Raw genomic sequence first — 14,507 nt, forward strand, 5'->3', positions numbered from 1 at the left:
AGGGAAACTTTTCACCAAGCTACGTGTTCTATTTTATGTGTTATTGAAGGCGGTAGATCATTTGTCTGAACTTTATTAGTCCCCCAACTAGACCAACTACTTGGCTTTGAGCTTGTTTGTGCAGCCCCCGAAGTTTAGTTTTCTGTCAACCCCCCATTCCTTACCAGAGTCATCATTTGTACTGGACTTTCACGAATTGGAAGGTGACTCTTTCTTCTTTCTTGATGGAGATTGAAATTTTTTACATAGAGGATCCCTATTTGACGAGTCCTAGTTAAGGGAAGCTTTTCACCGAGATACGTGTTCTATTTTATGTGTTATTAAAGGCGGTAGTTCGTTTGTCTGAACTTTATTAATCCCCCAACTGGACCAACCACTTGGCTTTGAGCTTGTTTGTGCAGCCCCCGAAGTTTAGTTTTCTGTCAACCCCCAATTCCTTAGCAGAGTCATCATTTGTATTGGACTTCCAGGAATTAGAAGGTGACTCTTTCTTCTTTCTTGATGGAGATTGAAATTCTTTACATAGAGGATCCCTATTTGACGAGCCCCAGTTAAGGGAAGCTTTTCACCAAGCTACCTGTTCTGTTTTATGTGTTATTGAAGGCGGTAGTTCGTTTGTCTGAACTTTATTAATCCCCCAACTGGACCAACCACTTGGCTTTGAGCTTGTTTGTGCAACCCCCAAAGTTTAGTTTTCTGTCAACCCCCCATTCCTTACCAGAGTCATCATTTGTATTGGACTTCCAAGAATTGGAAGGTGACCCTTTCTTCTTTCCTAATGGAGATTGAAATTCTTTACGTAGAGGATCCCTATTTGACGAGCCCCAGTTAAGGGAAGCTTTTCACCGAGCTACCTATTCTGTTTTATGTGTTATTGAAGGCGGTAGTTCGTTTCACTGAGTTTAGTTTTCTGTCAACCCCTCATTCCTTACCAGAGTCATCATTTTTACTGGACTTCCAGGAATTGGAAGGTGACTCTTTCTTCTTTCCTGATGGAGATTGAAATTCTTTACGTAGAGGATCCCTATTTCACAAGCCCCAGTTAAGGGAAGCTTTTCACCGAGCTACCTGTTCTGTTTTATGTGTTTTAAGTATTCACATAATTCAACATACATTAATCCATTCATTAATCCAGAACATTCATTAACTCATTGCAATTCAATAAAGAAAGTCATGAACTAATAAATGTGTAGTTATAAATGTAGTTATTTCATAAACTTCAGGTTCATAAAACAAATACTTGAAATACATCCGTACGTTAGATGAACAACAACATTGTCATACACTCCAGTAACGGAGATACGACATAACTTACAAACATATATGAAAGATAACGGTGTTTGATTTCTCATTCCTTATCTGACATGTAGTAGTCAGAGAGATTTTTTTCATTGTTTAAGACATTATTTTGCTCAATCACTATCAAATCTCTGTTGCTTGCTTCTGCCATTTCGGTGGCTAGCTGAAGCATGAAATGTCGACATCTCCACATCAACATTCTGTTGTTCTCCTTCTTAATTCTGCTAACTGCTTTTTCATAGTCACTCACATTTCGTCTAGCCATGGTCAATGAACGACGATGAGGTACCGGTGCCCCAAAGTTACGTAGATCATTAAATAATCCTTTTTGCTCTGTTACCCTGAACGCCCATTCTGCTCGAATACCAGCATAATAATTCTTCGGACTCGAGTACTTTTCGCTCTTGTAGTCATAGGTAAATGGAGGTAGCAGCCACACTTTTGGATTTCTTTGCCGGCGTGAACTTCCTGCACCTCTTGAAGACATTGTTCATAAAATAAAAAAATTAATAATAATAGTAATTGTAGATATATTACTATTGTTATGACTTCAACAAAGATCATACTGGGGGTATCACTATTTATACACATCATAGTGGGGGTTAACTAGAGATGATCTGGTGACGATAATGCATACTGGGGCACTATGGAAGAAGTGATACCTGTGATATTATTTTATGTTATTCATTTCATGCAATTTTGAGTACCTGTGACTTTGTGTACCTGTGATGTAGTCACGAACGTGGTTGTCAGATAAAATCATAATTGTAGGCCAAAGGATCACAATGCAATCTCTTCATATTCGAGTAGTGAGTTGTCAAATAAAACAAAATGCAGTGAGTTGTCACATCGCCACATGAAACTATTTTTTCATGCTTACTTTTGTAATACAGTAAGTAGTCACTTTCAATTGACGATTTCAGTACAAATATGTGTTTTTAAAAGATTATAAATGAAATCATAAAATGAAACAACGGCTTTAATTTTCTTTGTTTTAAAGTAATATTGTTCATAAACAACTATGAAATAGAGTGCAAGTAAATACACAACCGTCCAACTCACTTCGATCTGCAAAACTATCGTTGTTTTTTTCACCAAAATAATAAAATGGTCACCTGATATGTAAACACGATTGGAACTTTGCAGCCTATATTTTATCTTATTTTTACTTAATGAACTTCACAGTCATCCCATTTTCTCCTCTTTGCATTTTCTGCTTTTTTTTATATTCGGTAAATTACACTTCACTCCTTCAGTCCATCACATAATTGTTTATCAACACTATTGCCATGTGGTCGTATTAAGTTGCGCTGCACAAAGTCACATGCATCACGTAATGTGAGGAAAAAAGTCACAAAGTATACAAGCATGGCAAAGTCAGAAAGTGACATGCTTTATTACATCGCTGCATAAAGTGACATGCATCACTACACAAAGTCACATGCATCACTGTATCACTGCACAAAGTCACATGCATCGCTGCATCGCTGCACAAAGTGACATAGCATCTGAGGAAAAAACAAAGCATACAAATTATTATGTCTGTTCAAGTCACTGGCGAGCATCACTGAGAATCGTTGGACGTATCACTGCGTCGAGCTACAATTTATTATCGTACCATACCTACTGTGCCCATGTGAATTATGCAATTTGGTCAAATTTCTCCAATTAAATTAAATGAAATATGTAAGGTAAAAAATAAAATTAAATATGTTGTCAAGGCAAAATAAATTGAATTATATTTGTAAGCAAAAAAATTAAATTAAATTTCCAAGCGGATTTGAACTTTGCTTAAAACCTTCAGATATGCACTGAGTAGTAAATAAAAGTCGAAGTGACAACTCCTATCAAGTTGATGCATAGTTGTTCAGGTCATAAAAGTTGACGTGACAACTCTGATGCATAGTTGTTTACAATAATTTCATACATACAGCTATCATGTGTATATATGGTATAAATATCGCATCATACCACAACAAAAGTTTCACAGCTATTTCGAGCGATATCATCATGAGATATGCGGTGGTTGATCTATATTCAGCAATGGGTCGCTATTGGGTTGCAGATGGAGATGAATTTCAATACCCATTAAATCCAAATTTGCGTTACTCACGTGCCACCGTCAATACCATGAGAGCTGAGTGGGAATTTCGCATAACTCGAGCAAACGTTTTCGTTGAGTTATGTCGTGAAGTTAATATTAAATTTCCTCACCGGTTAGCCATGCGTATGCCAACTGACACTCCACAGTTGTTGCAAAGGGCATTGCATCGTATCTGCGACGAAGTTAATCGCATGACCCAACGTTTGCAAAGGTCCTCACTAATGAAGACCGCAAATGAGTGTGCCGAAGATGGGTTAATGGATGATGCACACCAATACTTCGCATGGAGCATGGATGTTATGTATGAATCTGATATTGAGATGTCAGATGATGATGATAAAGAATGAAATTGTTTGGATGAATGACCAAACCATTTATGTTGTAATGGATTTGTAATGCTTATCCACGACTTATCAATGAAAGGAGATATTTCAATTGTTTTTGAAGAGTTCTTGTAATTCTACAAATAACAAATACCTTTACTTTCTCTCCGTTATTGTTATTTTGAAGAATTTTTTCAATACCAGCCACTCCATGCATTCACTGTACGCATTTAGTCTTCTCTTTTCTCTCTCTCTGACACACACACACTCATCCCACACACGCACACCAAACCAATATACTTTTTAATATATATAAATTTTGTTTTATAAAATTAAGACCAATATTAAATATATATATATATATAAAATAAATCTTATAGTAGCAAATAATAATCAACTATATGTTTATAAGACCAATATTTTCAAATAATTTGTTTTCAAATAATTTTTTTGAAAATTAAATTTTTTTTTCTATTAATTTTTTTTCAGTTAATCTTTTACATAATTTTTTTTTTTTGTCTCCTTTAAATTTATTTCTATTTTTTTTTTCAATTATAATATGTATGATCCCATTGTTATAAATAATAAAAATAAATATAAATATTTTAGGTCTGAACAAACATATTTTTTATTTTATGTTTTTCAATTTTTTTGTACAAGTTTTTGTTCAAACCAAACGCGTTTGTAATTTATGTTTTTCTAAAAATAAACAAAAGCTAGTTTATAAAATTCTTGTAAACATAAACCAAAAACGTAAACGTTACCAAACGCTACCTTAGTATTTAGGGATAAATTTTTTTTTAATTTTATTTTAGGGTTTAGGGTTTAATTCTTAAAATTTATTTATTTTTATTTTAGGGTTTAGGATTTAGGATTTATTTTTATTTTAGGATTTTTTAGGGTTTAGGATTTATAGTTTAATTCTTCAAATTTATTTTAACTTCAATTTTATAAAAAAATAAATCCTAAACCCTAAAAAATAAATTTTATACATTTTTTCCCCCTACAAAACGTGATTAGGAATCGCGCTTTTAATGAAATCATAAAAACGTCTTTTGAAAACACGTTTTCACTGTTGCACTCACTCTTCATTTTCATTCTCACACTGACACTCACACACACACACACACACACACACTCTCTCTCTCTCTCTCTCTCTCTCTCTCTCTCACACACACACACACACACACACATACACACACCCACCCACCACACTCACATTTTTTTAATATATATAAATTTTATTTTATAAATTTGGGACCAATATTACATATATATAATAATAATTTATAATAACAAATAATAATCAACTATATAATTTTAATAATTTTTGTAAATATAAATCATTTTTATATAATTTTTATTTTTCGAGTGGTTAAAAATAATTTTTTACAAATTAATTTGAAACAACCATACGTATATATATAACTTGGCCAAAAGTTCAAATGATAATTATTTTTTACCCTTAAATTATAATGATTTTTTATTTTTTATTTGTTAACCAAATTAATTTTTAATTTTTTTAAAAAAATTATAAAAATCAAACCATACATAGCCTACAAATCTTTTGATAAGTCATTTGTTACGTTGGTAACTTATTTAATTATTTGTTAATTTGAAGACATTTTTACCAAATTTTAAAAACTATCATGAAAACTTGTTTGCTAATTTTTTTGGTTTATAAATGATTGTCTCAATTTCTAAGTTTGAGGAAAAATGTAAATTACTATAAATAATGCAGAGACTACGGAGAATGAGAGAGAGATAGAGATGTGAAAGAGATTTGTGTGATTCATCAAAATAAGTAAGAATAAAAAATTATGAAATTATATTTTCGAATCAATAAGTATGACACATTTACATCATCTGTACAAGTTTGATTTACAAAAACTATAACAATTGCTACAAATAAAAAAAACTATACACTCCATATCACACACGCTAATGCCCTAACCTGCCCCCAGTCCCACAACCCCGACCGTGGACCTCCCTCCTCGGTCTCCTGCGGTAGACTCTCTAAATATCTGGCACTCCCTCCCCTGCATGTGACCCCCCATCTCCTGCATGTGCTGGCCCTGATCCTGTCTTTGGCTGAAGATCGGATACTGCTGTGAGCTGTGAAACTCACTCATCTGGTGCAACTGTATCACAATCTGCAGCTGGACCTCGACCTCTGCCTCTGCCCGCACCCCGATCTCGGCTGCGACGTCCGCCACGACCATAACCTCGGCCTCTCTCTCATGCTCTGGGGGGGGCTCAATATGGGCCCCATCCTCAACGTGGGAGATGTCAGTGAGAACTGCATCATGTGTACTCATGGTCGCGGTCGAACTAGTCCCCAAAAAAGCAGGTAGTAATTGGGTGAGTGGGGTAACAACGTCATGCATGTATCGAGGCGGTGTCCAATCAGGGTCAGCATGCTGGGTCGCAGTCGAACTAGTCCCCAGAAAAACAGGTGGTAACTGGGCAGGTGGGGTAACAACGTCATATATGTATTGAGGCAGTGTCCAATTAGGGTCAGCATGTTGGGTAGGATGTACGTGTGAGGAATCTGGAGAAATGTATGGGGTAACATGCGGTGGGGTGTGTAGACACCCCATTTTTAACCATCCTCAAGGCTTAGACGTCACCGTTTGAACACTCAGTGAACATCTATGTCCGTGTTCATTTTGAGTTCTCGGAGGTCTCGGCTACGTGCCTTGCCCCAAGATCTCTCAACTTGGCTGTTTTGTGCTTAGTCATGGACCAAACACTTGTGTTTTTGCTTCTGAGGGTAGGGAATGGCTTGTTGGTCATCCCCACACCTCACCGGCCTTGGCTTGAGGCCACCGGCCTAGTTTTCTTGCTACCGGCCAAATATTTTGGTCGGTCGGCATTTCTTTTGGTCGGTCGGCCATTTTTGTTGGTCAATCGGCCATATTTTCCAGCCGACCCCTTTTCATCTGCTTTTGTAAATATTTTTATGCCAGCTCTGACAGCTGGCATCCACTTTACACCCGCTCCATACACATGTATGGAGGGATTGACCTCTTGTTTAGCTTCTCTTGGAAGCCTTAGAAATTGGATTTCTATAAGAGGGGAGGTCCTCCTCCCTTCTCAGAGGTTCTGGAATTTAGGGTTAGAGTTCATATATATCTCTCTCTCTCTATCTATATCTCTTCCTCTATATATTTGTGTGTGTATTTGTGACCAAAAAGGTGTTTTGTTCACATTTTTGCACTAAGACACATAGTATTACACCATACCTTGGTTGTTGAGGTGCCAAAGGATTGTTTTTGAAGTTTTTGAGCTGGTTTTGACCCAAGGAAGGTGCTGGAGTGGTCTTCTTGAAGGAGGTCTACATGGGTAAGAACTATTCCCTTTATTTCCCATTTTTGCATAGGCTTTTAACCTATCTTGCATCCGTTTTTAAGCTTAGCTATAAACTAAGAAAAGTTTTGTTTTTACCTGCTTTTGATCTTTGTTTAAGGCCTCTTTGGGGTTTGGGGTTGTTTCCCCCCTCTAAGGCCTTGTTAGGCCTTGTTTTAGGCCATCTATTTTGGTCCTTGCTTTGGTCTTTGCATGACCTCTCTACCACTGAAATCCAGAGGATTTTCAGTGGTGGAGAGGTGGTTTTGAGGTCCTAAATGGGAGAGGGTTGTCCCCTTTCCTTGTTGTCTTTGATGCTTGCATAAGTGGCTTGTGTTGCAGCATGTGTGCCTAGCTTGCTTTAGCTCCATTTCAATGCATATTAGGCTTTGTTTTGCCATGATATAGCACTGTTTCAAGTTGGTTTAGACACACCATGCATGCATTGCATACTTGTCTTGTAATGCCATGAAATTGCATTAGCATGCATCATGATGTACCATGACTTTTAGGCATGATTTTGGCTTAGCTTTGTGAAGCTTTTATGCATGTTTTGGTATGCTTAAAGTTTGATTTTGGTTGTTTGGGTCATGTATGACTTGCTTTGTATAGCTACCATGCAACCTAGCTTGTAGGCTTTGAGTATTGGAACCTCTAGCATGCTTTACTTGCATTATTTCAGTGACCTGGAGTCACTTACCATGTCATTTCAGTCCATATGGCATGCTAGTTTACTCACAATTGATGCTTCTTTAACGTCTTAAAGAGTTTGTGTTTCATGCTCCATGTTTGTGCCATTGTATATGCCATCATGTGTAGGCATTTGGGATGCCATCTAAGTGTGTCTCTGGCCTTGTTTTGGTGTGCCTTGGGACTGTTTTGAGTCCCTTTGGCCCTTCAAGGCTGGGTTGACATGGTCATGGCTTGAGCCCCTTGGCTAGCCTTGAGCCTTGGACCTTGTTGCATGCTTTGCTTGATTTGTTTAGTTGGTTTGGCACCTTTTCTAACATGATTTCAGAGCTTACAATGTATGCCATTTGTCCATGTTTGTTCCTGTTAAGTGCGCTTAAAAGTTGCCTCTTTATGCTTAAGTATTGGACCATGTATGCATGCATGTTTGTATGTACATTTGCCTCAATTTCCTTGGCATATTGGCCACTGTTTTGGACATATTAGAGAGCTGTCCATCTTGGTGTAAGTCCATCCTTCGCATGTTGTTGCATGCTCGCCTTGCGTGTTGTTTCATACTTGGCCTATTGCATGTTGTCGCATGCTTGAGTCGCATTGCATTTGGCATGCATTTTCTTTGTTAAGTTGCCTTACATGCTTCCATGCTAAGTCCCCTTTACATGTTGTTGCATGTTTGTCATTAGCATGGTTGTTACATGCCTCACATGCTTGTTTGCTTAGGTTGTGTGCTTAGTACACATTGCTTGCTTGCATGTTCATGTTGCATACTTAGCTTGCATGCTTAGGATGCATAACATTGTGCATATCATGCATGCCTTGCCTCTTGATCAAGCATGATAGAGGTTGGGTCCTTTATGTGTTTTGTGTGCATTCCATTTGACATTGAAATTGTACACTTTGGCCTCTTGAACCATCATGCATTGAAATGCGTGGTTGGTGGTCCGAGGGTCGAGGACCAAACTCCCTTGAGTTCATAACATGTTGGGGAGGTTGGTGGTGCAAACATTTGCTTTAAAATGCATTGCCATGCCTTGTCTGTCCTCCGCTGCTATCAAAACAGGGTTCTGCAGGAAGATATGGTTGACCGACCATTTTCAGTGTCGATCGACCAATAATGCGTGGCCGAGAGCCTTACAACTGGTCGATGACCACTTTCCCATGGTCGGTGACCATTCCTCTTGGCCGGTGATATTCCAAAGTGATCAGGGAGTGATGCTGAAGCATCCTTGGGACTTGTGCAATTTTCAGAGGCATAAAGCAGTGAAAACAGAGGCAGCTTGTGCATGGTGATGGATTTCCGAGCGAAGCCGAGCATGCATGCATTGGACCGTCTTCCCGAGGCTGTTTTACCGCTTTATTAGCTTAGTTAATTTGCTTAACTAGTTAAGTGGTCTGTAACTACTTAATTAGCTTGTTAGTTACTTAATTTGTATTATTCTTTCGGTTTCTCCGAGAGAGGGCAAATTGTGTAATAAGCGTGCGTGTGTGTGATGCGTGTCTTCCAACCCCACGTCTTTTCCCCTTTTATTTAACCGCTTACAATAGTTAGTTTTAGGGCACATTTCAATTAGCATACTTATGATAGCATGTTTGCACACATTCATTCGTATTGCATGCACTGGGCTCGGCGCATCATGCTAACTGCATTGTAGTTCAATTCCGAGTTGAATACATGTTAAGTGTTGCATTTCACATGCCATTGTAGAATAGCCGAACCTATTTTAGTTGCATTTTGCATGTGTTGCATTAGCCATCTTAACATGAACTAGGATCATGCATGATTACTAACTAGTTTCTTGTTTTGGCTCAGAGTACACTGTGAGTATTTATGCTTTAGCATCTTGCATGTATGTGAGTTTTGCCATGATAGCATGCTTACCATGAGGCTATGTGCTTATGTGATATAACTGCCTGAATGCCCGTGGGTGAAGGTTGGATTACTTGAATTGGAGTAATTCATTGAAATCCATGTTTTAGCCTACTTGCGAGTAGCAAATTTCAAACCATTTCCAAACAAAACGGATATGCGATGCTTTGTTCTAAATTAGGAGATCTAGTTTATGCTTGTGTGTTGTGCACATCACATAGTAATTCTAGCTAATTAATCGAATAAGAACACATATGTTTTCAAAACAAAATATCATGCTTAGTACAGGCCGATCTTCGGATCGGGCAAGCGGGGGTGCTCATAGCTGACCTTCCCCAATCGTACCCAAGTTCTCGAGCCGAGGCGACTTTGGTGATGACGGGCACGTGGCCTTAGGCAACGAGTCAGGGTTTCCTAAATTCCCCCAAAATAAAACATTTAGGTGGTGACTCTGTATCTAGCAAAGCAGTCCATGTTTGGCACTTCTTTCTAAAAATCTATTTTTCATAACGATTTGCCGGATTTGGACTCTTTGGTGATTTATCAATCTCACATTGCACATTGTGAGATCAGATTAAGAACCGTGACAATTTGGGTCCGAACTGTAGTGAACCCCAAATGAACAAAACGGGATTCCCTCTTGAGACGTTCGGGGACATCTACAGGGTGACTGAAGTCTAACGACCTACTGTGGCTGGCGCTGAAGTGGAAGACGCTGACGTGGACGGGACTGATGTGTCTGGAGCAGCTGCTGCACTGTGTACACCATAGTGGCCAAAATGCAGATGATCTAACTGATGGGCATGCTGGATCCCCTCATACAATAACTCTCGGATCTTTGCAAGGGCCTGCATCGCATGCTGTCCACTACGTCCGAAAAGGGCGTCCTCAGTCAAGTGATATGACCTCCCAGCTCGAGCCACCTGAACAAAAAATCAGACGTATTAGGCTATAGTTGACTGAAAGTAAATCAATTATGATCTTAACAATTATCTGACATATACTATGATACTCACCAATCTCTCGAGAGAAAGCCTAAGTCCCTGATATCCGAACTGAGATAGGTGGCTCGGATTACCGACTAGTAGGTGTGTATGTCGCTGATACCACAACATGTAAGGGTCCGAAGAGGGGAGGACCTCATCGCTCCAGTCAGCCTGTACAATACTGTCACGACGGGCATCCCACAACTGTATATGTCACATATGAAACAGACTCCAGTCAGTGTCGGCTCGGCCACGTCTATCAGTCGCATGCAACCGCCACTCAGTGTGGCACCGATCCGGCACGGACTGGACCCGACCAAGCTGTCGGAGGACACGATCAGGGAGATGCCACTCAACCACGTCAAAACAAATGAGTGGCACTCTCGCCATCCATATCTCCTCACCTAGTCGGCAATAGTCTGGGAGCGTACTGAGGACCCCAGCATAAGGCTGCCAGATAAACTACAATAACGACAAGTCTATTAAAAATTGCTCATGAACATATACACTGCATATGACAATTAAAATTTAGGTATTTCAATTTCATACCTCGCCCTCTATTATCCGGTCAAGCTGGTCTCTATACACGATGACTACGTGGGTCGATACGACCTCGTGGCCCATGTTAACCCTCCACTGGCTACCTCGAGGTCCGGCTGGTAACTACATGTCTCCCTGGCCAATGGGAACCTCACTAGGAGCAACCAGTTGTCGCCTAGATAGGACAATGCGAATCAATCTCTCCCACGCCCAAATCTGTAATAGTTTGAATGCAATTACAATACTGATATATGCCATACAAAATGAATTGACATGTTATAAAATTCTTACTAACCTGTAGCAAGACAAAGGGTCCTCCGATCTCCTTCGCACCCACCTGAGATGCTCGACATGCTATACAAGCATGCCAAAGCCGCGGCGCCCCAACTGTACTGGCCGATCGCGTCAATGTCTCTCAACAGTGGCAAATACATCAGCTTTAGTAGGTTTTGTGACTTATCAGGGAGAAGTACCCCCCTAATAAGTCACAGAATATATGCTCGGGCATGCTGCTGTACTAACTCATCTGGAGCCTGATCTGGAAGATGGCCTTGAAACTGCTTGGACAGCCACCTGACCCTCAGTCTACCTGCTTGTAAGTTTGCAGGTGTAGGTGCTACTCCCAGTAGCTCAGCACATAGGGCTATCCACTGGTCCCTCGTCAATGGTGGGTCAGGTCCAGTAACTGCTCGCCCATCAATCTGTAGACCATATAGGACAGATACGTCCTGCAATGTGACAGTGGCCTTCTCGATCGGAAAATGAAATGTATGAGTCTCTGTGCGCCACCTCTCGATGAGAGCAGTGATGAGTGGGTGGTCCAGTCTAATATGGCCTATACGATAGACACCATAGAAACCCGCGCGTAGTAGACACTGCAAGACTCTATGGTCCAATGGACGCTCCCACAGGCCATAATCTCCCCGCCGGCATGTCACTACGATGCGTGCCTCGTCCTGCATAACAGAAGGAGCAGTTTAAATTATAGCATTACCACGTAATATAAAACAAAATGCAGGGTAGTTTCATTGTAAGCGTAAAGTCCAACAAACGTTATTGCATACCGGATCCTCCCATATACTGTCAACCCGATGTGGATGACTGAAAAGTGGTACCTCATCAGGTAGATGTGCCATGAAGCTTGTACAAGTGAAATACTAGATCATAATAATAAAAGTCTCATTCAATCATAACATGACGACTATAACAAATGTGGACGACTATTTACAAAAACTGTATTGGTGAGCATGTAATTTAACTATAACAATTAAACTCAAATTATTCCATACATAACGACTTGAAAAACAAATGTGGTCGATTCTTTTAAAATTCTCAATTTGTGTGCCATTGAGAAGCAATTCACTAAAATCTAAATTTATCAATTTATGTGCCATTAAATATGATAAGCAATTCAACAGAACCTATCGTTATGTATGCTATAACTAATATAGAAATCTTTTACAAAATCATTTAAGGGTCTCAGTTACATAAGCTTAATAATGACCAGTAACAAGTAGATAGTTTTCGTACGTAAATATTTGCGAAAAAATTGAATGAGAATTTTTTGTTCAATAAGAGGTTGCTAATTACATTCATGGCATATACAAAATCAAAACTTCATTATTGATTTTGTAATGGCAAAAGTTCCAATCAAGTATAAAATTTGTAAATTACGTTGATCTGATTCATAAATTGTAAATGTAAAAAATGCTTGCAGCATTCGAAAATATTAAATTTATTCATAAATAATAAATTTTAAAATGGTAGAAGAACTATGTGATTTTCACTAAAATTTTGTAATAGACATTTTCAATCAAGTAGAGAATAAAAAACATAGGCCTATGTGGTATAGTTAAATATTTTGCATACATATTTAGTTTAATTTATTTGTTTAGTATGTTAGTTGCAAATTTTTTCAAGGAAATCAAACAATTACAATATATAAAGAATAAAAAAATAGAAATGATCTATTACAAATAAAAAATGATCTATTTAAATGTACGACCCTGTTTACAAATAATGAATTACAAAATAAATAATTAAATGATCTATTACAAATAAAGAATTAAAAAATGATCTATTACAATATGTAAGTATTACATAGTCTTCATCGACCAAGTCGCGCTGGACATGTTTGCCTGTCATGACCTGTCTACTGGCACTCATTGCAACGAGCGGTCAAACGCCTATCTGATATATCCATCTCATTTGGAATACGAGACATAGATGTACGACCCTGTTTTACTTCTCGCAGACGAAGTATATTAGGCATTAAGGTCCACTGTGGATCATCCCAATAATCTTGATGCGGTATTGGATTGAATTTTGTTTCCCAAACCCTCATGTATATAGGAAGCCTATATACTGGATCAACGTACTCGAATGGATTGTCACTGTAACAACCCTCACTTTACTTTAGTCATGCTTGCATATATCCCATGATCTTGTCTTGATATGTTGCATTTGCAAAACCTTGATTTGTCTTGCATAAGTATTACTTGCATGCTTTGTTCCTTGTTTGGTGTGTGTGTTTAGCCTAGGTTAATCCAAGCGAGGTCACTTTAAGCTTGGAACCATCTTGGAAACACTTTGGTTGACCTCCACCTTCACCAAGGCATGTTGGCCGAGATGTCATCATCTAGGAGGAGGTGTTCACCAAGGCCGAGATGTGTATTATCTAGGTCGAGATGTTACCTTGCGCCTAAGTCATCTTGTTCCTGGATTGGTGCAACCTAGACTGAGGTGTGGCACATCTAGGCCGAGGTGTGGCACAGCTAGGCCAAGTGTTGTCCTTCCTAGCCGAGATCATTGTTCCTTACTTGCCGATGCCTCGTTTTTAGCCAAGATCATTACCTGCCGGAGTGCCTATGCCATCTTGCTTGTTGAACACACTTTGTCATGGTCTTGTCTTTTCACTCAGTCACCTTTTTTAGTAGAGCCAACCAGCCGTTGCCACATGTTCGAGCTGAGTGTTAAATCAGCCGACAGACAGAGAAATGTATCATTTGTTGTATGTCTTTGTTCTTGAGGAGAGAGAAGCTCTAGAGGAGGGAGAAGGAGTTCTTAGAGAGGAAATAGATTTCCAAGCTTGCTCCTTAGAGTTCAAACCGTTTGATTTGTGTTTCGAGATTAGAATCTTAATCTACTGTTGTTGTTCTTATTGTTCATCTAGCTGCATTGCATGATCGAGCACGATTTGTAAGCCATGCATCGATTTAAAGTTTGGTTTTAGAAAGAGAAAGTGTCATTCATGTGTTATTGAATAAAAGCCTTGTTTGATCCGAAAGCTTGCATCAAGATTCATGTTTTTGTGTTTGTTTTCATAAGATCTTCGAGTATGGGTACCCAGG

General features: G+C 38.9%; 1 protein-coding gene across 1 annotated transcript; it reads right to left on the minus strand.

Moving 5' to 3' along the window:
• Window positions 1–11,642: 11,642 nt before the first annotated feature.
• LOC145805781 (serine/threonine-protein phosphatase 7 long form homolog) lies at window positions 11,643–12,293 on the minus strand. The gene is made up of 2 exons (XM_082900991.1): window positions 12,222–12,293; window positions 11,643–12,113 (listed from the first exon to the last, which is right to left on the minus strand). Exons 1-2 carry the CDS (start codon window positions 12,291–12,293, stop codon window positions 11,643–11,645), a joined length of 543 nt encoding a protein of 180 aa, XP_082757117.1.
• Between the last annotated feature and the right edge of the window lie 2,214 nt (window positions 12,294–14,507).

The sequence above is a fragment of the Camellia sinensis genome, chromosome 13 (genome assembly GCF_055761805.1).
Source record: "Camellia sinensis isolate YWXY chromosome 13, ASM5576180v1, whole genome shotgun sequence".
Taxonomy (NCBI): domain Eukaryota; kingdom Viridiplantae; phylum Streptophyta; class Magnoliopsida; order Ericales; family Theaceae; genus Camellia; species Camellia sinensis.

Coding starts and splice junctions, on each gene's coding strand:
- LOC145805781 (XM_082900991.1), bottom strand. CDS start 12,293: ATGGCACATCTACCTGATGAGGTACCACTTTTCAGTCATCCACATCGG. Junction 12,114..12,221: donor ACAGTATATGGGAGGATCCG/GTATGCAATAAC, acceptor TCTGTTATGCAG/GACGAGGCACGCATCGTAGT.